Consider the following 25,389-nt stretch of genomic DNA (forward strand, 5'->3'; position numbering starts at 1 on the left):
GGAAGCAGATCATGCACCACCACGTATCAGTGAAGCAGTTGTCCCCTATTAGCGCAGCTAATACAGTACAACAGCAGGCTCTACCATGACAATCAAACATTACATTGTGATGGGCAGGAAATCGTTCATGCACTCTTCGCATAACATGGGTGTATTGGCTGCTTGCTCCACTAGCCCAGCTAGGAGCGATGCCACAACAATGTCATACAAATGAACAACAATATATACCGCATGGCAGCAGGAACACTCATGCCGCCTGCGTGCAGCACAGGAGGATCCAACTCAACTGAATAGTACAGAGTGGTAGAGCTCCACTGTGCTGACAATGTAGATTTCGTACAAACAAACTATATACACCACGGGGTGCAGGAATGAACTCATGCGCCACCCATGGAACACAGGAGCAGTTGATGCCTGCTGGTTAGACTGGCTAACGCAGGGCAAAATTAGCTCTGAGTTGACAAATGAACTACATACACAGCGGAACACGATTGCCTGCTAACGTGTTTACTGCTGAGGGCAGCAGCAGCAGACTCTTGCTCTATGGCACACAGCCAGAGTGGGCCACAGATGTGCTGACCAAGGAACTATATAACACAGCGAGGTGGCGAACTTGAGCACCAACAGCTGGGAACAGCAGCAGTGCGTTTCGTTCTACACAGTGGCGGGGGCGAGTGGCGGTGTGCTCATCGCTGAGCACACATGCGCGTGAACAGGGAAACGCGCACTGGGGGCACACAATAACTGAAATGCTGCCGTGATAAGTGGAGCACCTAGCAGGCTCACCGCTGTATGTGCATCTCCACCTGGCAACGTTTATATACATGGGGGCACTGTAACACCAACCAAATGCAACCTTGCTGTTGCCGGACAGAACACTGTGTATGCGAGCACCAGGTGCTGGATACGAGCGCCGCGTGGCCTGTAGGCTTAACCACACCGTGCCTGCAGGGGTTTTCCCTCTCAGCGAATTGAGAGAGTGAGATCACCTACAGTCGCAGGTGCGGGCGCAAGCCGGTGGAGGAGCACCTCACGCGGGCAAAATCGACACACAGAGGCTTAGGCCGGGCAGCCGGGCCTCAGATTTTACTGCCACTGCTAGCACTCCTGCTGTGGAGGAAAAAGTTCAGTGGACAAAAATCAGGCAGTGCTTCCGACTTGAAAGATAACCATGGAGACTAAAGGAGCCTTTACCACTGGCCATGCTCCAACGACTAGCACTTGGCATCTTTTCCCATGCCGTGCCAGAAAAAGCACCTTGCAGGATGGACAGGGTCTTCCTGCAGCCTCATGGAACTTCTCCCAGACCTCCTTCCTTTGGCCTTGGGGCACCATGATCTGCCACTCCGTCTCTTCCCACAGTGCACCTTCCCCTTCCCAGATGAGAATGTTTCCCCAGATTTGCAACTTGAGCCATTCTCCGAGCCCCCACCGAACCTCCAAGGCCTTTGTAATTTTGCTGGGAGGGAACACTTTCCACTGGACACATTCTCTGACCCGCTGGAGTGCTGGGTCTTATCGTTTCCAGGTTGCCCAGGGGAGCCTCTTCTGTCAGGACCACCACATTCTGGACCAACACGTCCTCCTCCAGTCCTGCCACTTCCCCTAGCAACCATCAGCATTGTGGTTGGCCACACCTTACCGATATTAAATGTCATCAGTGAAGTTAACCAATTCCAGTTCCCTGGTTGTAAGCTGGCAATAAACTGGTCACGGAGCATATTGTCTTCTCTGGCAGATCCATTAGGCTCCTCCCTCCACCACCAGGTAAATAGCTCATGTAGTTGAAGTGTAAAGACATCCAAGGTCTCCCATTTTCCCTGTCAGCTTCTAAAGAACTTTGGAACTAAATGTGGAAAACCTGGTTTATAGTAGCCCTATCCACTTGTTCTAGTGACATGACCTCTCTTTTCGCATCCCTTTGTAATGTCCCATACAGGAAATCAATTTGCTGCTGTGGCCCTCAACATAGTCTGTACCTGAGCTTTCCAGTCCTCATAATTAAACTCCTCTGTTTGTCCTCCAAACTTGGGGATTCAGGTTTAGTAGTTTAGTAGTTTAGTAGTGTTACAGTAGCACCGCTGGGTGCTAGGGATGCCACTCTACTGCAATATACATTCGACTACACCACCCCTCTATTTATCACCTGAGGGGAGATTACCATTAGTTTCATACCCCACTCACTGCAGCAGGTTCTTTGATCCCCAGGAAACATATGATCAAACAGGTAAAATCATTATTTGTTTATTACAAGCAGCAAAACTACAAGATAAAACAGCACAGGTTTACATGTGAGTACAGGGAAAGAAATCTACACTTTAAGAACTAATCATTAATAATTGCAAAAGGTTAAAATCCCAGGGAAAGGAAAAACGGGGCAGTAAAGTACAAAGAAAACCAAGAGTAATAAAACAAAAGCCAGCAAAAATACAAGTTAAAACAGAAAATTTTAAAATCCAATTTGTAACCTAACTGCACATCAATACAGAGATACAGATAAATACAGGAGAGAGGGCAGACTGCTGATTATATGCTAATTATTCTATGCATTCTGATGTATCATTGATTTTGATTATCAGGTTATTGCTCCATCAGATCTTAGATTAAATTATTCATAGTACATTCAGTGGATAGGCCTACTGCCTTCTCCTTTGTCCTCAGACACCTGCTAATTAATAATGACAACCAACAATTAGAAACATTAGATCTGTGGTACATTTTTAGCTGGTTGAAAAAGTTCAGAAATTAACTGAAATAATTACAAATTCTGTGAGCACTGACTTGACAAATTGTGATTGTTTCAACACTTTACTTGCTTATATGCCAATCAATCTTTTTGTATTTAGTATAGCAACAGGGTAGCCACAGAGCTCTTTAAAGATAGAAAGCAAACAAACAAACAAAAAATGAATTAACCATAAACAATTAAAGTATAGGAAACCATTAGGCACGGAGGAGAGAAAAAAAAACCTCCCATGGCAGATTGTTACAGCAGAAAATAAATGTCTGGGGGTCCATTCCATGGCTTAAGGTCTGGGGCTAATGGTTGCCTCCCCTCCAGGCAGTATAATTTTGTGATACAACAGCAAGAAGATCAGAAAGTTCTTAATCTGTACTTCTGGTTTTGGTCTTCCCTCTGGTAGGGGCCTCTTGCCAGCCCTCTGGGTGTGGGTACACTGTCAGTCCTCCATGGTGAGGTGCCTTGTCAGCCATCTGGGGAGGCTATTGCTGGAAGATAAAAATAGAAAATTGTGCTCGGCTACTGACAGTAAAATGCAGAAGAGTACATAATACATTGTACATAGCATGTCCATGGCACACCGGCTAAAAAGACGAGACTTTGCGATTTAAAGGCTGATAGTGCCTCTTTCTTATTTAGGCTGGAAGATCGTTCCAAAGTGACAGGGCCCTATAACTAAATGCTCTGTCACCTGTGATTTTCTTGTGTATTTTTGGGACCACAAGATAACCGGTTTCCTAAGATCACAATGGCCGACCAGGAGTACATTCAATGAGATATTTTAAGTAAGGTGGTGCCAGTCCCTTTAGTGCTTTAAATGTTAATAGGAGGATATTTAATCTATCCTGTAGTGTACTGGGAGCCAATGAAGAGAAGCTAATACTGGAGTGATATGTAATTTATTTTTGGTTTTAGCTAAAATCCTTATAGCAGCATTTTGAATTAACTGAAGGGCAGAAATAGCTCTATTTGTGCTACCTGAGAGAATGGCATTATAGTAATCCAATATATATATTACAAATGTGTATATCAATTTCTCAGTCTCATGTAATGAAAGGAATTGTCTTAATATAGCAATGTTTCTAAGCTGGAGGATCTCAACACATTCTGAATGTGTAATTAAAAGGATAGATTATGGTCACAGATGACAGCCATCTTCTTAGGGGTGAAATTATCGTTATTCAGTTCTGTCAGTGCATGATGAACTTTTAGATTTTTGTCATATCAGAGTTAAAGTATAAGGACATTTCTTGATATCAAAGTTTTAATCTCGGACAGACAGCAGATTAGTGTTTGTATGGCTATGGTATTGTTTGGGTTTATTGACAAATATAATTGTGTGTCATTGGCGTTACTGTGAAAGTTATCATTATGACGCTGAATAATATCACCTAAAGCAAGTATAATGAAAAGAGGTGTATATTTGACTCAAGTGACTTGGGACTCGAGTTAACTCGAGTCAGAATTTATGAGACTTGGGACTTGACTTGAAAAAAGCTGAAATGACTTAGACTTGACTTAGACTTGGCAATCACTGACTTGCGGGTGTTTTACTTGGCATGACTTGAAAAGAGAAACTCACATTACTCATTTTTATGTTTGTTATTGCAATTTTTTTGTTACATTCAAATGGATGCATGGCAGTCCGCAGATGAATACAGCGCAAATTGTGTAAGGGCCTGTCATACTATGTGTCCTATTGGCACAGACTCTCTCACCAAAGACAATAGAGAGACGAAGTGGTGTCGTCAATTTGTATGCACTAACATAAGCAATTTAACTTCCAATTCCTAATGCACAAATCCCATTCATTTTTCCCATAGAGATTCAGAAAAGTCACTCAAATAAGGTCTACGTTCAGGCCATCTTACACATTTTGTTGTGGAAGTTACCCTCTTTCAATACATTCGGCCATTAATAGGTCCTAAAGTACAAACTTACTGACAGCAAGAAAAAGCTAATAAAATGCTAATTTTTAGAAGAAAGGGACTACAGCACAGGCGCATGCCTGTGACGGCCGGCCCCTCCATTAGCTAATGCATCCTTGCTGTCCAGAGGTGTAAAAAGTAGTCGGAAGTCATACTTGAGTAAAAGTAACAATATTCTATCAAAAACTTACTACAGTAAAAGTAAAAAGTCTCCCATTCAAACAGTACATGAGTAAAAGTAACAAAGTAGTTACTTTCAAGATTACTCAAGTACCAAAAGTAAAAGTAAATTGTGATTTTAGTAATAAGGTGAATGTGCATGTGTTTGTGTGTGAGCCTTATAAAGGGGGAATGCAAGAGATTAATTTGTTATTTTATTTTTATGGTTGCTCAATTTTATAGTGAAGAAAACTACATCCAACAAAAATAAATGTTATGTAGGCACATATCTAGAAATTACTTTCATTTGTATTCAATATTAACAAAGGGTAACATTGGGGGATTTATAAAATAACCGATTTTGAGTTTTCTGAACTCACTGTTCACACAAACACACATCTCAAAGAGTTGTATAATAAAACACAAAACAAAATAAACAATATAAAATATGTACCCCTGTACTGATCATATTTGTTATAATGTAATCTATTGCACTGTGGTGCAGAAGACTGGGTGAGAATCTCAAAACTCTCCAGGATGTTACTAAATATACATATATATATATATATATATATATATATATATATATAATAATGTTTTGTTTAAGTTATATATAAAATATAACTTAAAAGCATCCATGCACTGCAACAATTTTCAACACTACTGTGTCTTCATCTGGGCTATAAATACCTAATAAGTGAGACGATGACATCAGTCACAAATCAAGCCCCCCTCCAATAGGACACATCTATTGATCTGACAGGCATATATAGGGTAGCGCATGGCATCTCTCTCTCTCACCTGAACCAGTAACTCGCTGCCACAGATCAACCTGTAGCTCTGTTGCCCAAAACGGAACCAGAAACCAACTAAGTCTTTGCCGGCAACAGAAGAGTTAAACTGGGAAAAGGAGATTGAGCCGTACGAAGGACTTTATTAAATAAAGAACTTTACAGACTGTGCATGCCCACCTGTACCCACCTGATCAGTGGAGTTTTACAGCTGGACAATTGACTGAATGGACAAGTCGACTGAATACGAAAGTGTCAGTCATTTAAATAGCTATTTGAGTCTTAAGAAACTTGACCCTTGGAAGCAAACAGGGCCCTGCTTTCCTCAAAGACTTTGTCTTCAAATAAGTACGGTGAGAGACCCTGCTTGCAAAGAAGATTTTGTGCACAACCTTGGAGCCTTCAAACCAGTGGAAAATCTGTTTGGAAAAGACTCTGTTTCACGAAACCCCAACTTCCAGGCTGAGTGGAAGTTCTTGGACAAAGCCGAACCGGACTTCCTTTGTTCCCAACCACACGGACCTCGTGCCGTGTGCTGTTATCTGAGCCCGAAGACAGAGAGGCCTCTCTGCGACGAAGTTCAGATAAGTTTAACAGTTTGGAATTCATCATTCATGACATTTGAGAAATTAATTGGAAATGTTAATCTATGATTCATAACTCTAGAATGTGTAATATCATTAAGTTTTGCTTAAATATAAATGTGTGTTGCATTAAATTGTTTTGTTGATAATTTTTGAAATAAAATCTGTCAACGTCAAGAAATATCTTCTCATTCCTTTTTAACTGTTTAGTCTGAAATTGACACACGTTAATAGACATTAGATTATTGGTGGCCCTACCTATCCTTAATCATTGGATAATAATCAGTTAAGGGAAATTGTGGTAACAAGTAATGATAGGATCTTTCTCGTCACCTAAACATAAATGAAACTGATATATATATATAACGAGAAGTTACCTGACATAAATACTAACCTGCGTAGTTATTTGATGTCCAACTAACAATACTAATGAGAGACTCACCTTCGTCTTACTAAGCGGTATTGTAGTCAATGTGTTTATAACCTTTTTTGTTTAACGATTTGTGTGATATCATATGCGATCCCATGGTCTTTGATTTGGTCACGGAAGTGATTTGTCTTTGATTTGTTGATCTAGAGTTGAATTTTAATTAGTTTTTCCCTTTTGTATAATTAGTGTAGTGCTACATTTAGTCTTTGTTTTTAATACATTTGACAATTTATATCTTTGGAATTGGTGTCTGCGTCCAATTATTACAGAAATTGAGTTCTACAAGATTCCAGGATTCATGATAAGGTGATACTATAAATTCACTTCTTTAATTGAAATTTATAAGTGTACCTTACACTACATAAATAATATATATATATATATATATATATATATATATATATATATATATATATATATATATATATATATACACACACATATACATACAGACATGTACCCTTACAGCTCACTGAAATAATGCTTCATTCCTCCTGAAAAGTGATGAAATTAAAAGCTATTGTATCATGTATCATGCATACTTGCATGCCTTTGGTATGTCATAGAATAAAGCAAAGAAAATGGCCTGGTACCACTTAGAAAAAATAATAAATAATTGGATCATAGTGATATTCCAAACTAATTAGTTTCTTTAATTAGTATCACGTTTCCAATCTTGTAATCAGCCTATCAGCCTATTTAAATGGAGGAAAGTAGTCACTGTGCCATTTGGTATCATTGTGTGCACCACACTCAACATAGACCAGAGAAAGGAGAGAGTTGTCTGTGAAGATCAGAAAGAAAATAATAGACAAGCATGGTAAAGGTAAAGGCTACAAGACCATCTCCAAGCAGCTTGATATTCCTGTGACAACAGTTGCAAATATTATTAGGAAGTTAGATGTCCATGGAATTGTCATCAATTGTAGGGTGGAACCACAGTAGGAAAATCGACCCCAGATTGAACAGAAGGATAGTGTGAATGGCAGTTAAAGAACCAAGGATAACTGCCAAAGAGATACAAGCTGAACTCCAAGTTGAAGGTATGTCAGTTTCTGATCGCACCATCTGTCACTTTTTGAGCGAAAGTGGCCTCCATGGAAGAACATAAAAAAGCCAGTCTAAAATTTGCTAAAATGCAAATTGACAAGCCACAATCCTACTGGGAGAATGTCCTTTGGACAGATGAGTCAAAACTGGAGCTTTTTGGCAAGTCACATCAGCTCTATGTTCGCAGGCGAAAAAATTAAGCTTTCAAAGAAAAGAACACCATACCTACAGTGAAACATGGAGGAGGCTTGGTTATGTTTTGGGGCTGCTTTGCTATGCCTGACACAGAGTGTCTTGAATCTGTGCAGGGCACAGTGAAATCTCAAGACTGTCAATGCATTCTGGAGTGAAACCTACTGCCCAGTGTCAGAAAGCTCTGTCTCAGTCGTAGGTCATGGGTCCTCCAACAGGATAATGACCCAAAACACACAGCTAAAAGCAACCAAGAATGGATAAGAACAAAACATTGGTCTGTTCTGAAGTGGCCTTCTATGAGTCCTAATCTGAATCCTATCGAACATCTATAGAAAGAGATTAAACTTGCAGTCTGGAGAAGGCATCCATCAAACTTGAGACACCTGGAGCAGTTTGCTCAGGAAGAGTGGGCCAAACTATCTGTTAACAGGTGCAGAAGTCTCATTGAGAGCTACAGAAAACATTTAATTGCAGTGATTGCCATTAAAAGGTTGGGCTCAGCTCAACCCAAACTAGTCTGCGAGCTGCCGAACTGAAGTGGAAAAGGACCAAACTCCCAGCTGCCCTCGAACTCTACTGCTCTCTACTGTCTACATTCTCCTCCTCACTCACCTCAGCCAAGAAATCTTACTTCCAATCACTCTTTGAATCCACTGTCAACAACCCCCGCAAACTCTACTCCACCTTCTCCTCCCTCTTTGCCCCACCTCCCCCTCCTCCTCCCTCATCTCTCACCACTGATGACTTTGCTTCCTTCTTCTCCTCCAAGATTGCAGACATCTGCAAGCTTTTCAACAGTCCCCTCTCCTCTCCCATCACAACCAAACCTCCCACCGACCAAGCTTCCTTTTCTTCATTCTCACCTCTCTCGGACTCTCTCCTCCTAAGTTACAAACCTACAACGTGTGCCCTGGACCCTCTCCCTTCTCACCTCATTCAAGCGACTGCTCCTGATCTGCTCCCCTTCATCTCCTCCCTCCTCGACTCCTCACTCCTCTCTGGCTGTTTCCCCTCTGCATTTAAACAAGCTGCTGTCATCCCACTCCTAAAGAAACCAACCCTTGACCGCATCTCTCCTCAGAACTACTGCCCTGTCCCCCTACTCCCCTTCCTCTCAAAGACTCTCAAGCGGGCGGACCACCATCAGCTCTCTGCATTTCTGTCCCAACAATTACTCCTTGATCCTCTGCAATCCGGCTTCCGCACAGCTCACTGAGACGGCTCTCCTGGCAGTCACTGACTCCCTCAGCTATGCTCAAGCAGCCTTCCTCTCCTTAGTGTCATCCTCCTTGATCTCTCTGCAGCATTTGACACTGTCGATCACTCATCCTCCTCTCCTGCCTCGCTGACCTTGGAACCTCTGGGACTGCTCTCATCTGGTTCTCTGCCTACCTCAGCGACCAGACCTACCAAGTGACATGGTGAGGTTCCTCATCCACCCCCCAACCTTTCCTCACAGGCGTACCCCAAGGCTCCGTCCTGGGCCCCCTCCTGTTCTCTCTCTACACTCGCACCCTGGGCCCCCTCATTGCATCCCATAGTTTCTCCTACCATTTCTACGCTGATGATGCCAGATCTTCCTGTCTTTTCCCTCTTCTGGCCCTCTCATCCCCTCTCGCATATCTCTTCCTGTTTGCCTGCTATCTCTGCCTGGATGCACTCGCACTACCTCAAGCTCAACCTCTCCAAATCGGATCTCCTGTTTTTCACCCACTCTTCCTCAACCTTCTGCTAATCTCTTCATCTTGATCCCCTTGAAATCCACCACACATTCTCCTTCTTCCGCTAGAAATCTAGGAGTCATTAAAGTCATTAAACATCAAACATGATGTCCAATCAGCTGGAAAACCCCTGCTTCATAAACACTGGGCTGCTGTGTGCAGAGCTACTTACCTCCAGAGCAGTTTTGGGAATATACATAAAACAGCAATTGTGACAATTCCAAGAATTACAAGGCCAGGATAATTCCACGAATCATCTAAAATCATATAAAAAAAGGGCATTAGATATTGTAAGAAATCTGATATGTAAGGCAGCCACAGGACCACAGTGAATCAATAATGTTTATTGTTTAATGATAATAAATAATATAGAGAGACAGGTGACAGAGATACAGAGGATACAGAGTAGATAAAGTATGTGCTTATAGGTTGAGACCTCGAAAGCAAACAAAGGAAAGTCTATATATGGGAATATTTTGGAAGAATCAATGAATAGGCATTATGTACTGATTAATATGCAAGGCTAACAGATTATATTGGCTACTGAATAATCAACAATGAAGCTAATGAGTAAATATGTTTGGTACAATTCTACCTCACCACTTCTGTAACCCTGTGGACAACTCTCAGATAACTGAAAGTGTCAAGGCAAGGAAAATCAGATATTTTGAGAACAGAGTATCTGTCTAATACAGACTTCTCAAGACACGAAGATACACACAGGGCCTGTACGAGCCTAAATTAATTCATTTGGATAAGTTCAATATAGGTTCTGATCAATTCTTACAATATGTTATGCATATATAAGCATACTATATAATCAAATGATATGATGTATTTTATCATTATGTATTGTATTAGGAGAAGTCCTCAAGTATGTACAGTACAGGCTCTGATTGAAGACTGTCTGTGGGCTGCTTGTCATCGGTACCTAGTACCACAGAGTACATAGAATTATAACTCACTGTGACATAGATCACCTAAGTTTGGGGCACAGTTAGAGAAGCTCTAGCAGGTTGGGTAACTAGAATCTAGCAGCTGTAATGTGGTGGCACAACCTGCTTGCACTGAAAAACTAAAGCTACAAATCCTGAAACAGGAATAGCCATGAACAATGGAACAAAAAAGAAAAGTAAAGCAAATGCATTTTACAGATTTGAAGGTAAAGTTGTGCTCTTGCAGAGGTGTTATGGGTTTTCGCTTCACAGTGGTACATCCCATTGACATCAGACGACTTTGTGGAGAACTGCAGTTGGGCTCCAGTAACAGTGGCACAATTTGGGAGGGACCCACTCTCTCTGAGGAGACAAAGGAAGCCAGTCTTTCGGCACAGTGAGAGGGAGCAATGGATTACTTTTTCTAAGTCACCCTGGATAAGGGCGTCTGCCAAGAAATAAAAATAATAATAATAATAATGACTTTGGTGAATTGTTCAGTCAGTCTTTAGGTTTCCTTCTGTCTCAACCAAGGAATCTTCAGAGAATCATACACTGAGACCAAGACAATCTGCTGCTGTCACTGTTTCAAGGGCACTGAATGGAAGAGTGTAACATAACCAAGACAGGTGTGGAAGACTCAAAGCTGACACTGATAAGGTAATATGGCTGTATTGCTCTTAACTTTAAGGTTTAATTTATACAGAGAAAAGCCTTACATGGGAAAACAGCATATTACTTTGTGAATTTTCTGAGGGCACACGAGGAAAGGTATCCTACAATATGCTAAATAACCTAAATTATCAGCATGGAATACTTTTTCCATAATAAACCTGATTTATTGAAAGTTGGTAATTGGATAGTGTGCCATAGCCAATGTGCATGTAGACTGCATGTGGTACCCTGCATTATCATAAGTGTTCATTTGTATGGGTAATGTTGCATGAAATGATTGAACCATTTTTATTGCAGTGCTCCGCTACAAAGCAAATAGAATGGTACTATAGTCCAAACACCACAATTAATAGAGGTTTTTTTTGTCCAGTACAGATAGTAATTAACAGTCTATTATGTAGTAAACAGCTCAATGGTAATTCATTTTCTATGCCTGTGCTAAAATACACCACTGTAATGTTTTTGGGATACATTGGAAGCTGACCGTGTCCAAACATATTCTTCCACCGGTGGGTTAGCGTCTGCTTCACACTGGAAGATCAGTGCATCTGGATTCAACTGTTTTACTGTCAAATTAGGAGGATCTAAAATAGAAAACACATTTCAAATCTTTTGTCAACATTTGGCATCAAATAAAAGGTTATTTTATTGCTTTCATGAACACAATACCGTTACATTCAAATACTTTTTAGGAAGAATGTCATTGCTTTTCACTGTTAGATTTTTTTTATTATTATTGTTATTATTTTAACTCAGGTAGGAAAGTGACTCACCCTGAATTCACATAATAAAACAAGCTGAAACGGAACATCTGTGCTTAAGAAATTAATGTAGTTGAACCTTCCCTAGAATAAGTGGAAGAAAACAAGCCTACATGTGCAATGTAAGGACATTGAACACATCTTCTCTGATTAGTCATATTCAAAGACTTTGAAATTTCAAGAATTTAAACTAAAGAATGTACAGATCATTTAATTGTGTATCCCCTTTCAGAAAACTCCATCATTAATGCATTAAAAGATGTTTATTGTAAATGTATTGTAAATATTGTAATGACCCCGGGGTTCAGGTACGGTATTACGGTTTTCCAAAACAAAACTGATGTTTATTTAAAGCACTGCAAGGTACATCAACTTTCCCACACAGCCACAAACACCCAGTTCCATTTCGCAATAAACTCCCACTGTAACATGCCCTAATATACCCCTGTGGCACGTGACCCCCACCCCCCAATCACCGTTCCCCAGCTATAACACCCTGGAGACGAGGGGGAGCCACACAACCACAAAACACATAACCCCAGAATAATATCCCTCCCTAACACAACACAAACATTAACCCCACTTATACACACACACAAACACACAGACAGACAGGGTCCCCACAACAACCCACCCACCCTCCATACACACTTTTACAACCCCCCCATCCCTTAGACTGTCCTACTGGCACACACACACTAGCTATCCCTGTAGGTCCCAGCCAGGATAGCTACAATATTATTATTTTTATTTTATTTTGAAATACAAAATCAGATACAATTTAAAAAATGTCCCCATCACATAATCACAAGTTAGTACATGAAAATGCAACTCTGGAAACCTTTCTAATACAACAAATACATTTAAGTTTTAAAATAATGTTAACATATCCTAAAGTAAGTGCAGAAACTAGACTACTTAAGATGTCTGCTTTATATTTTTTGGGGATGGAAAACCAAATAGTTATTTATAGCCTATATAAGTAGTTACAGAACCTAAGAGTACAGTAGACATATCTGCTCTTAAAATCTAGGCCCTTAAGCATAGGTCAAAATGAATGTAAAGCATATATACAATTAAAATGTTAAAATACCTATTGTGCAGTGGGGTTTGAGTTAGTGAACCTTGAGAAATTCCCACTTCTTTTGACAGCTGTTGATTTGAATACAAAAGTACCTATTATAATGTGTTGACTGCAAGAAGATATTTCCTGCCCATTTTTTTATTCTAAACCTGATGCTTTTATTATTTAAATATGACTTTTAATTATATCATAATTACAGACATCTTTTAAATATATATACACTGCCGGTCAAAAGCTCCCATTTTTCCAGTTTTTATTGAAATTTAAGCAGTTCAAGTCCAGTGAATAACCTGAAATGGTACAAAGGTAAGCGGTAAACTGCCAGAGGTTAGAAAAAGTTTAGGTTACCAAAAACTGAAAAATAATGTACATTTCAGGGTGTTACTACACCCTCTTAAGCATTATTTGGAAGTGTTATGCGCATTGGAAGTTACACTGTATTCCTACAATGTGCACATCATTTGAAAGCTTATTCTCTTGGCTACCAGCGCGTTTCATTCTCAAACACATCCGATTTACAGTTTCCATGTCGCCAGCTGTCATTCAGAGCCCAGAGGGTAAACATGCAGTCTGCTAGGGGGAATGTCTCATTCAAATGGTCACAGATCACTCAGTTTCGATCAGATTTCTTTGCAAAAATGCTTGTTTTGTTCAGAACAACCTAACAATGAATCCAGTATATAGTATTTGATGTTCTATCCATCTTGACATTTTGAGCTATCTACAGGTGTGTGTTGCTTCTACCAAAACATGGATGGTCTTGTTTTGATCAGTAGACCATCTGGTTCCAGAATATACAGTGCATCCAGAAAGTATTCACAGCGCTTCACTTTTTCCACATTTTGTTATGTTACGTAATGTTATGTAAATTCATTATTTTCCTAAAAATTCTACAAACAATACCCCATAATGACAAAGTGAAAGACGTTTGTTTGAAATCTTTGCAAATGTATTAAAAAATAAAAATTAAAAAGTACATGTACATAAGTATTCACAGCCTTTGCCATGACACTCAAAATTGAGCTCAGGTGCATCCTGTTTCCACTGATCATCCTTGAGATGTTTCTACAACTTGATTGGAGTCCACCTGTGGTAAATTCAGTTGATTGGACATGATTTGGAAAGGCACACGCCTGTCTATTTAAGGTCCCACAGTTAACAGTGCATGTCAGAGCACAAACCAAGCCATGAAGTTCAAGGAATTGTTTGTAGACTGCCAAGACAGGATTGTATCGAGGCACAGATCTGGGGAAGGGTACAGAAAAATGTCTGCAGCATTGAAGGTCCCAATGAGCACAGTGGCCTCCATCATCCATAAATGGAAGAAGTTTGGAACCACCAGGACTCTTCCTAGAGCTGGCCGCCCGGCCAAACTGAGCGATCAGGAAAGAAGGGCCTTAGTCAGGGAGGTGACCAAGAACCCGATGTTCACTCTGACAGAGCTCCAGTGTGTCTGTGTGGAGAGAGGAGAACCTTCCAGAAGAACAACCATCTCTGCAGCACTCCACCAATCAGGCCTGAATGGTAAAGTTGCAAGACAGAAGCCCCTCCTCAGTAAAAGGCACATGACAGCCTGCCTGGAGTTTGCCATAAGGCACATGAAGGACTCTCAGACCATGAGAAACAAAATTCTCTGGTCTGATGAAACAAAGATTGAACTCTTTGCCCTGAATGGCAAGCATCATGTCTGGAGGAAACCAGGCACCTCTCATCACCTGGCCAATACCATCCCTACAGTGAAGCATGGTGGTGGCAGCAAAAGACTTGGTAATTAGTGCCAAAGGTGCTTCAACAAAGTATTGAGGAAAGGCTGTGAATACTTATGTACATGTGCTTTTTTTGTTTTTTAATTTTAATACATTTGCAAAGATTTCAAACAAACTTCTTTCACATTGTCATTATGGGATATTGTTTGTAGAATTTTGAGGAAAATAATGATTTTAATCCATTTTGGAATAAGGCTGTAACATAACAAAATGTGGAAAATTTGAAGCGCTGTGAATACTTTCCGGATGCACTGTATATTCCTACTCATACCAAGTATCCCCCAACCCCCCCATTTCAGAGGGGGTATAAAAAACATTTTGTTCACATCAGAGGATGCTTCACATCATTAGAAAGCTGAGAGTCTCAGCTTTCAGGGAATATCAAGCACTTGGCAAACAACAGTGAAGAGTAAACATGGGATTAAAGAAATGCACATAGATTTGGTGCCAGAGGGGTTTGTCAGTTTAAGGGGTTACATTTTGTTAAATAAAACAATTCCATGATTTATTATTTATCTCCAATTGCTTATTTGTTCTATGCTTTAATTTCAGAGTACATTGAGACATTAAACTGCATAAATTTCAATGAAAACTGGAAAAATTGAGGTGTTCTAAAACTTTTGACCGGTAGTGTATATTGAATGTGTACTTTCTAATGTAGCTTTTTGGATAATCTTGCATAATTTTAGACATACCACAGTCTCACCCAGCAGCACAGTAAAAGTTTAGCACACCTCATTAATTAGACATATTATTCGCCAGGCTCGCAGCAGTGTTTCTTAACCACTACACCAATGGAGATTAAATTCAAAACCTTTTTTAAGTAGCCTACAGCCACCACAGCCAACTGCCCTGATTAGCTGTACATGGCTGAATTATTGGAGTTTCAAATGCATTTATCAATAAAAATATATATATAATAAATAATAAAAAATGTGATATATATATATATAATGTGTGTGTTCTATGGCTCTAGAATGTAATGCATGTTAAGTTAATGCATGCACTCATGGTTACAAATGTTGAATTGGAGAATGTATGATGGTGCGAATTGTCGTGGGGAAGAAATGTCGCAGGGACACATTGTTGCAGGGATCAATTGTCATCAGGACCAATTGTCATGGGACCAATTGACGTGCTCCCCCACTAGGGGTGAGATGATACACTGAAATCATGATACAATATTAATTGCAATACACCATTCATAATACTAATTAAAAATAACAATTTTACAGGCTTAAAAATGTATTAAAATAAATTACATCTTCACGCAGGATAGTGACCTGTCCAGATTCCAAAAATATACTCTTTGAATTACTGTTACAATAAAATCTGTAAATCATGTGCAATTTGCAGCTCTGTGTATGTGCACAACACATGGTGTATTGTATTGTATGGAGAAGTACACTCACCTAAAGGATTATTAGGAACACCTGTTCAATTTGTCATTAATGCAATTATCTAAACAACCAATCACATGGCAGTTGCTTCAATGCATTTAGGGGTGTGGTCCTGGTCAAGACAATCTCCTGAACTCCAAACTGAATGTCTGAATGGGAAAGAAAGGTGATTTAAGCAATTTTGAGCGTGGCATGGTTGTTGGTGCCAGACGGGCCGGTCTGAGTATTTCACAATCTGCTCAGTTACTGGGATTTTTACGCACAACCATTTCTAGGGTTTACAAAGAATGGTGTGAAAAGGGAAAAACATCCAGTATGCGGCAGTCCTGGGGGCGAAAATGCCTTGTTGATGCTAGAGGTCAGAGGAGAATGGGCCGACTGATTCAAGCTGATAGAAGAGCAACTTTGACTGAAATAACCACTCGTTACAACCGAGGTATGCAGCAAAGCATTTGTGAAGCCACAACACGTACAACCTTGAGACGGATGGGCTACAACAGCAGAAGACCCCACCGGGTACCACTCATCTCCACTACAAATAGGAAAAAGAGGCTATAATTTGCACAAGCTCACCAAAATTGGACAGTTGAAGACTGGAAAAATGTTGCCTGGTCTGATGAGTCTCGATTTCTGTTGAGACATTCAGATGGTAGAGTCAGAATTTGGCGTAAACAGAATGAGAACATGGATCCATCATGCCTTGTTACCACTGTGCAGGCTGGTGGTGGTGGTGTAATGGTGTGGGGGATGTTTTCTTGGCACACTTTAGGCCCCTTATTTGCCAATTGGGCATCGTTTAAATGCCACGGCCTACCTGAGCATTGTTTCTGACCATGTCCATCCCTTTATGACCACCATGTACCCATCCTCTGATGGCTACTTCCAGCAGGATAATGCACCGTGTCACAAAGGTCGAATCATTTCAAATTGGTTTCTTGAACATGACAATGAGTTCACTGTACTAAACTGGCCCCCACAGTCACCAGATCTCAACCCAATAGAGCATCTTTGGGATGTGGTGGAACGGGAGCTTCGTGCCCTAGATGTGCATCCCATAAATCTCCATCAACTGCAAGATGCTATCCTATCAATATGGGCCAACATTTCTAAAGAATGCTTTCAGCACCTTGTTGAATCAATGCCACGTAGAATTAAGGCAGTTCTGAAGGCGAAAGGGGGTCAAACACAGTATTAGTATGGTGTTCCTAATAATCCTTTAGGTGAGTGTATTGCAGTTCATCAATACAAAATGAATTGACCACCATTTTAAAATCAATCAAATCTGAGCTTCAGAATGAAGCAGGAACAATTGTCTTTAACAGCTGACAAACAAGAGCTGATATTGCATGTGTCACTGATAAGTGGGCGATAAGCGATACATGCCCACCATCAAACAGGTGGGAAATTTGGAAATGACACTCTGACAAACAGATAGGTCCATCCCCAAGCCAGCCTCCCATCACCTCCCACATCCTTCACATCCTGTTGAGACATTTCACTGTGAATGATCATCAATCAAACGATCATCTTGTTGAGTGCTGAGAGTAATGTGTCAGTAATGCTTACACTGTATATTTAGCCTGGCAGAAGCCACTTCCGGCTTTTGGAATGTTGGGTGCTCCACAATGCAATGCACCTCCTGGCCATGTTCTGAGCGGGTTGGGATGGCTCTCAGTTGGCTCTCTATGGTAATTGTACAGTCTTCATTCATTAATGAGGTTTCCACAGACTTGTGTTTAGGAAAAGGAGTTTCCCAAGTGATTGTGGCCTCTGGTTTGCCATGCTCCACTCTGCAGGTCGCAATATGTGTTTCTCTATGGCTTTCTTCAGTAAGACCTTCTGTGGACACCGTGAGCACAGGCTTCACTAAGAGAGAGAACATCTTCCAGTCAGTAACTTTTTAAAACAATTGTCTCAGCCAGTGAGGTTAAAAAGCTATTCCATTTACAGCTACTGATACCCTTATTTATTAACTGTATTTAAGAAATTTATATTTAGGGCAACTGCAACTGCTCTGTATTTAATTGCAGTCCTGTCTAGCTGGTGTTCTCTGATTGGCTGACAGACATGAGTGTGTAATTTCATGTTCTTTGACAGGACATCTGCACTGCCAAGGTTTATTAAAAAGAAGAAGAAAGATAGAAACAAAATTAATGTGGTTTGCAAACCTGCTCTAATTTGGAGATGTTTTTATTAAGAATGGTTAGCATTTCCTGTCTCTTAAGATGTGGGAATACTGTACAGTGTTGCAACACTACCCACATAACATTTCTACAGAGCAGATTAAGAATAGGCACTTATCTGTAAGAATGACCTGTGGAAAATGCAGTAATTAACTCTTTCAGTTCCCAGGTTTAGCTATCTGAACTGGGGAATTAATGCTTGATATACTTTTTAGTTTATAATCAGTGAAGTTATTCATCACAATGCATTATGTACTGAGTAAATGTATAAAAGTGACTTAAATGGTTTCCAGTTCACTTACATTCACTCATAGTATTTATTCATCTAAAAACTACATTGAGCTGTGCTGGACTGAAGGGTTATAATTAGGTCTGAAGTTATTGGAAGTCAAATATTTGTATTACACTGAAAACACTTTCTATGGTATAAACAATACCTTCCCTATTTATCTCTTTAAAAAATATATTATAATTACAGATACTGTGTAGGAGCCAAAAGTCTGTGGAAATTAAGACAACTTAAAGGGAAACATGCCTGATAACCTAAAAATATTTTGTGTGTCTTTATGTGCTATTATGGTGTATAAGTAAGATAGCAAACTCATAGAAACTCATAATTTAGAAGAAACTAAGAAATAACACTTCAGCATATACAAATAGTCTCTACTGTGACTTTCTTCACCTGTATGTAGATCATAACAGGTCTTACCCTGTACAGTGAGTGTCACTGAAAAGTGAAATGGTCCACTGGGGAAGATGGTAAAGATGCAAATGTAAACGCCTTCATCAGAGAGACAAGCATTCTGTATGACAATGGAACCATCCCAATTGCCTATCCTGTTGAATTTCACTCTTTTCCCAAATTCATTCACAGCTTCAGCTCCATTCTCAGGCGTAAAGACATAAAAGTTCACACCCTCTGGTCTCTGCCAGCTTATCTGAGACAAGGCTTGTGAGGGGTTCTCAGTGGTGCAGCCCAAATAAGCATCCTCACCAACTGTAACTACAAAGCTGGTGTTGCTGATGAATTTTAGGCCTGTGGAGTAAAAACAAAACAAAAATGAACAAGCTCAATCACACACACAGGTAGAAGCAGGAGATAAAAGTTGTCAGTACAATTGCTTAATTCATAACATGATCTTTTTTGGGTGACTGTCAATGCTGCCAGCCTGTTTATCACTAGGAAATGCTTCAGTATTCACAGCATTGCACTGACACAGTAGTAGATATTACTAGTTTTGTATCAAATATAATGTGGTTGTTTAGGGATGTTAACATTTATCTCCATGTCTGTAGTGAGGTTGGAATGTGGCAGCAGTTTGATAATGGTCAAAAAGTAGTGTGGCTAGAAATTCCCAGCCAGACGAGCTTCCCTGGCCAGGAACTAGGAGGTATTATACTGCCTGCCTCTAATCATAATTCTGTCACCTTACACTCTGACAGCAAATTGTTACTCTGAAGGTGTGGAAAGGCATCTTAAATCGTAATTCTCCTCTAGCCCAATCAACTTACAGTCTTAATATCGCATCACACCAATGATGAATAAGATCATGTGAGAGAGTCTACCGCTCTCCGTGAACCCTTTCAATCAGATTCCTCTTAAAAACACGTAACATTTGAAAATGTTGCTCTGTGCACCTTTTCAAAGCTCCCCTACTGTATAAGAAATTGATGGTCGGTTTCATGTTACACAAAAGAAACTTAGAAGAGAAACACAGAGAGGAAACCACCATCCATTCTTCACTGCTAGAGACCATAAGCACCGGTAAATAGGAGAGAGTCTATCTGACTTTATCATGAGTGCTGACCTATCTGTTTAACGGGATAATAAGCAGCTAGTTTTCCAGCTGTTGGACTGGATATGGGAACATATTCACATCATTGTAAGAAGTTTTAAACGCAATACAAAATTCTCTGTTCATTGAACCCTCCACCTTGCAGTGGAAGATCCCAAGCGAGAGACACCATAGGATTGTCAATCTTTGCTCCAGTGGAATAGCTTTGCACGCGATTTATTCTTGAGTAAAGAACATCACAATGACCTAAATTGTGTCTCAAAGATGGTCAGTTTTTAAGTTTTCTGATACAACACAATCCTTCAGGAATTTGAAAATTCATGGATGGATGATGGATGGAAGTTTATTACACTATATTACATTATGTTTGACCATTTTACATTCGATTTTAGTTTTGCTAAATGGTGCCTTCTGTCTTTCTATTTTCCTTCTTGGCATTTCTTGTAGATTTAGTGTAGGTGGGAAAACTGTCAGAATTAAGTTTCAAAACTTTTTTTTATGATATTACATTCTTTAGAATAATAAACATACAATTCATTATAAAATTTCAACCGGATCACAGAGCAGATGTGCTTGTAATGTGCTTGCCAATCTCTGTAATTCTCCCAGGTTATTTGGTAGTTCAAAACCCTCAACTCTCAACCATTCCCCCGGTCTCTCTTTTTCCAGGTCCTCCAGAATGTACCGTTAAATCTTTCCCTATGCCGCACATTCATACTTTTACGTATATTACCTGCCTATCCCACTATTGCCCGCTACCTCTTCCCCAAAGAATGGCAAGTGTGGCAAAGTGTCTTCCCTTTCCTGCGGTTGCCTAGACTGAGCTAGGCACTAGATTACAACATTTGACCTCCTGTACCAACTCAGTCAAAACTGGGATATCCTGGCCCAATATTACTGAATAAGGCAACTCCTGCACCAAATTTGACCCCCAATATCCAAATACACCTCAGCTGTGGGATACAGTCTCTCTTCTCCATGTACACATCTGACCTTCACAGTAGCACCCTCATATAAACATTCCCTCGACACTTCCCTCGATACTTTCCTCTACTAATGTCTGGGAAGTCCCTTCCCAACATGGCCTCTGTAACCTTCCCCTACTTTCCCCAAGATGGCCGCTCCACAACCCCACCCCAGGTAAACCTTTGTTTGTTTGGTAGGTTTTTTCAAATATCTTAACAGAGGGGTGGGCCTACACCATCACACCCACACTTGATCATTATCAAAATAACTCACATCTCTGGCATTCTATTTTGACTTCATGCAAAACGGGGCATTCTACCCAGATTTATATCAGCAGAAGTTTCCCTGGGTGAATTCCACCATAGCCGCACTTGTCTCCCTACCTCCGCTGTCCGCAGAGCCACGCGACCTGGCCTGCCCCAACAGGCAGTGTCGCGTCATGAAGACGCTGCTCCGGAGGGCTTATGAGGCAGGAGCCCAAGCGCCCCACCTCAGGAACACCAAGAGTCAGCTGGCCCTGTACTTGGCCCAGCTGGTGGAGCCCTCGGAGCACCATGGTGCATCACCAACCCCGACCTCTATATCTGAGATAGCTGACCAGCTCATCACAGTGATGCGCCAGGGAGCAAGGGCGACTTGGCTGTCCCAGGCATGGCAGGTCCCTGACTCGCCTCATGGACGCCCCTATCTCGCCGGGCTTCACTTTTGGCCCCTGTGTGGAGGTGATGCTGACACGCATCCTCCAGGAGAGGGAGCAGTGCCTTCAGCTGGCCCGGGTTTAGCCCGTTGCACCTCAGGCCCAGCAGCGCAGGCCACCTGCTGATCTCCGCCAGCGTCTCACTAGCAGGCAGGCACCCCCCCAGGCTCGCCGCCCTGGCCCACGGCAGCCCACGGTAGCTCATGGTAGGATATGGACCCGGCCCAACACCACCTCCTCCACAACCTGAGCCCTGTCCCTGAGGCATTCCAGCAGCCTCTGGCCCATCCCTACACCCCCCAGCAACTCTTTAATTGGTAACTCCGCACCCAAGACTCTTGAGTGCTCCAAATTATATCAGTTGGCTACTCCCTACAATTTCAGACACGTCCATCCCCCTTCCAGGGCGTCATGTGGACACAAGTGAGGGACTCTCCTGGAGAAGCGAGCAATCTGCAAAGTGCCCAAGGGCAGCACGAGGGATTCTATTCCCCATACTTCTTTGTGCCAAGGTTCTTGGATCTGAGACGCCTGAACCGCCACCTCAAGGTGTTGCACACCATGTCCCAGGCCATCAAGCCCAGCGACTGGTTCACCACGGTGCTTTCACATCACCTCCGTGAAGTTGGCACCCCATATAATTAAATAATCACCAAAACTATTCCATTAATTTGTGCTGTGTTTGTGCTGATTGGGCTGCAAAAATGAACGTTTGTGCTGGTTTAGTGTTTCAGATATTAAGCATTCTTTTTTGGGCTGTGTGACGTCACTCTCCACCCCATGTCATTTGTGCCGGTTTGTGCCGTTAAAAGAAACCCTGTAACTATGATTGTTTCTTAAATATAACAGAAAAACTTTTTTTAAGAACAGTGACGTCACTCTCCACCCCATGTCATCCAAATCACTCCAAACCGGTGTCATTCGTTTGTGCTCAATTTGTGTTGGTTTGTGCCATTAAAACAAACGCTGTAACTTTTTCCCTCCCTCAGATATAGCAAGAATGTTTTCGGGAGCGGTGACGTCATTCTCCTCCCCATGTTGTCCAAATCGCTCCGAACCAGTGTCATTTGTTTGTGCTCGATTTGTGCCGGTTTGTGCCGTTAAAAGAAACCCTGTAACTATGATTGTTTCTTAAATATAACAGAAACAAAATAACAGAAAAACTTTTTTTTAAGAACACTGACGTCACTCTCCACCCCATGTCATCCGAATCGCTCCAAACCGGTGTCATTCATTTGTGCTCGATTTGTGCCGGTTTGTGCTGTTAAAAAAAACAATCTAAGTAATTCCCTTTACATAGAAATAACTAAATTATCTCCCGGATCTGTGACGTCACTCATGCATTTACCCAATCTCGTCCAATGCACTCATTTTCTGAGTTGTTCGTTTGTGCTCTTGGTGTAGGTTTCTTACCGTTGCTGTCATTGTTGTTTTAATATTGACAGTTTGATCACTGACAGTAACTTCAAGCCTCAAATCCAAATCACATATGCCCTGTATCTGTGCTTGTGTAGCACTTGTTTGAATTCACCTCGTGTATATTGGTACTTAATATAATGTTGTTTGTTTTTTCTGCTAAGGGGACAGGACAACTGCACCGCATCAAAGGGACGATGGACGGGGCCATGTACCATCAAATCTTGGGTGAGAACCTCCTTCCCTCAGCCAGGGCATTGAAAATGGGTCGTGGATGGGTACTCCAGCATGACAATGATCCAAAACACACAGCCAAGGCAACAAAGGAGTGGCTCAAGAAGAAGCACATTAAGGTCCTGAAGGTCCATAGAAAATCTGTATAGGGAGCTGAAGGTTCGAGTTGCCAAATGTCAGCCTCGAAACCTTAATGACTTGGAGAGGATCTGCAAAGAGGAGTGGGACAAAAACCCTCCTGAGATGTGTGCAAACCTGGTGGCCAACTACAAGAAACGTCTGACCTCTGTGATTGCCAACAAGGGTTTTGCCACCAAGTACTAAGTCGAAGGGGTCAAATACTTATTTCCCTCATTAACATGCAAATCAATTTATAACTTTTTTGAAATGCGTTTTTCTGGATTTTTGTGTTGTTATTCTGTCTCTCACTGTTAAAATACACCTACCATTAAAATTATAGACTGATCATTTCTTTATCAGTTGGTACGTACAAAATCAGCAGGGGATCAAATACTTTTTTCCCCTCACTGTATATGGATCAAAAAGCTTGGGACGGAATCATTCCTATACAAATGCTATTTAAATAATTTGCTTATAGTGATCAAGTACTCCACTTACAGTGTTCATTTGGGTCTTTTCATACATTTCAACAAATAAATAAAACGACGAACGTGATCGTTATAAGGGGTCTCCACTGTACTAAAAAAAGTCTAAACGTACATTAGTCTTAAATTGATAGCTAGACTAATCTCATGCAAGTTAGTAAAAAGTGAACTTGGTTTTGGACAAAACCATGATCCAGACATCAATTATTAAGTTTGTGAATTGACTTTTCCAGGCAGCCAAAAGCTGACACACAAGACAGAGGTAGGTTGTTTTTTTGTATTCTAGTTATTGGCATTTGGCATTGATAGTCTACAGTTTATTTATTGTGTTTGAAATGCACTGAAACCATCGGCAAGCTGTGTCTTAGCCTAGCCTATTTGCACTACCGACATATTTTGAAAGTATATCAAATTCAGGTAATAGCGAAGCTTTCAGTTTCATTACTCTATATTCATATAATAAATATCTCAATGTTAATTAAATGGTAATCTGCATGTTTTGTTTATTTATTATTCATTGTTTTTCATTATTTCGTTTTGAGCACTTTATTTTGGTTTGGATTACTTATTTACTCACGTGATTGCACGTATTCACATTTTTAAAACCACTTGCTCTCGCTTTAATTGTATTTTCTATTTTTATTTTGAGCGCTCTTTTATAATTTATTTTGTTTCTCACGCCGCAACTCAGCCAAGGGCACAGTGAGATGGACGGTAATAAGGATTTCGGGTAGTCCACTGTGTTCCTTGTGGTGGGAGCTGTTAAACCTTTTGTACTTCTTATATTTTTCTGGATCTTCTACACGAGAGTAGCAGAACTTCCAGAGGGGGAGCAGAGCAACAATTGGCCGGGAGTTGTTGTTTTAAATTCTTTTTAACCTTTGTATGAAATGTGGGAAGTAATTGTATTAAATTATTGAAACCCATCCATTTGTACTGTTCTGCTGCCACTGGTGTGTGGACTCCTGGATAAAATAATCTTTAGGAAGAGGTATTTTTGTAGTTGGTTGTGGCTGCTCGGGGGTGTTGCAGCCCTAAGAGTTCTGATACTCAACAGCCAAAATTCAGGTGGCATAGTACAGCTACTTTTATAATTTTGCCTCGTCTTGCGCCCCTCCCCGGTTGACGCGTTTTACTTCCCGGCCAAAAGTAATAGTTTGATAAACCTCATACCACATGAAACCAACCTATGCTGGTTTTCTAGTCCTGGCTGGTTTAACCTGGTTTCCCAGTCTGACCACTTGAAAAGTGCACAAACCCTTTAAACCCAGGC

The 25,389-nt window shown here is 40.9% G+C and overlaps 1 protein-coding gene across 1 annotated transcript in view; it reads right to left on the reverse strand.

Annotated features, from left to right (window-relative positions):
• Positions 1 to 2,228: 2,228 nt before the first annotated feature.
• Positions 2,229 to 25,389, reverse strand: part of LOC136751424 (nectin-1) — a 62,185-nt gene continuing 39,024 nt past the window's right edge. Inside the window, exons 5-10 of the mRNA XM_066707034.1 lie at positions 19,112 to 19,438; positions 17,786 to 18,085; positions 11,693 to 11,792; positions 10,751 to 10,896; positions 9,771 to 9,855; positions 2,229 to 3,228 (exon numbers count right to left, since the gene is read on the reverse strand). Of these exons, the coding sequence (XP_066563131.1) occupies positions 3,180 to 3,228; positions 9,771 to 9,855; positions 10,751 to 10,896; positions 11,693 to 11,792; positions 17,786 to 18,085; positions 19,112 to 19,438 (1,007 nt within the window). The 3' untranslated portion in view covers positions 2,229 to 3,179. The remainder of the gene's footprint in view (positions 3,229 to 9,770; positions 9,856 to 10,750; positions 10,897 to 11,692; positions 11,793 to 17,785; positions 18,086 to 19,111; positions 19,439 to 25,389) is intronic.

The sequence above is a fragment of the Amia ocellicauda genome, chromosome 6 (assembly GCF_036373705.1).
Source record: "Amia ocellicauda isolate fAmiCal2 chromosome 6, fAmiCal2.hap1, whole genome shotgun sequence".
NCBI classification, from domain to species: Eukaryota; Metazoa; Chordata; class Actinopteri; order Amiiformes; family Amiidae; genus Amia; species Amia ocellicauda.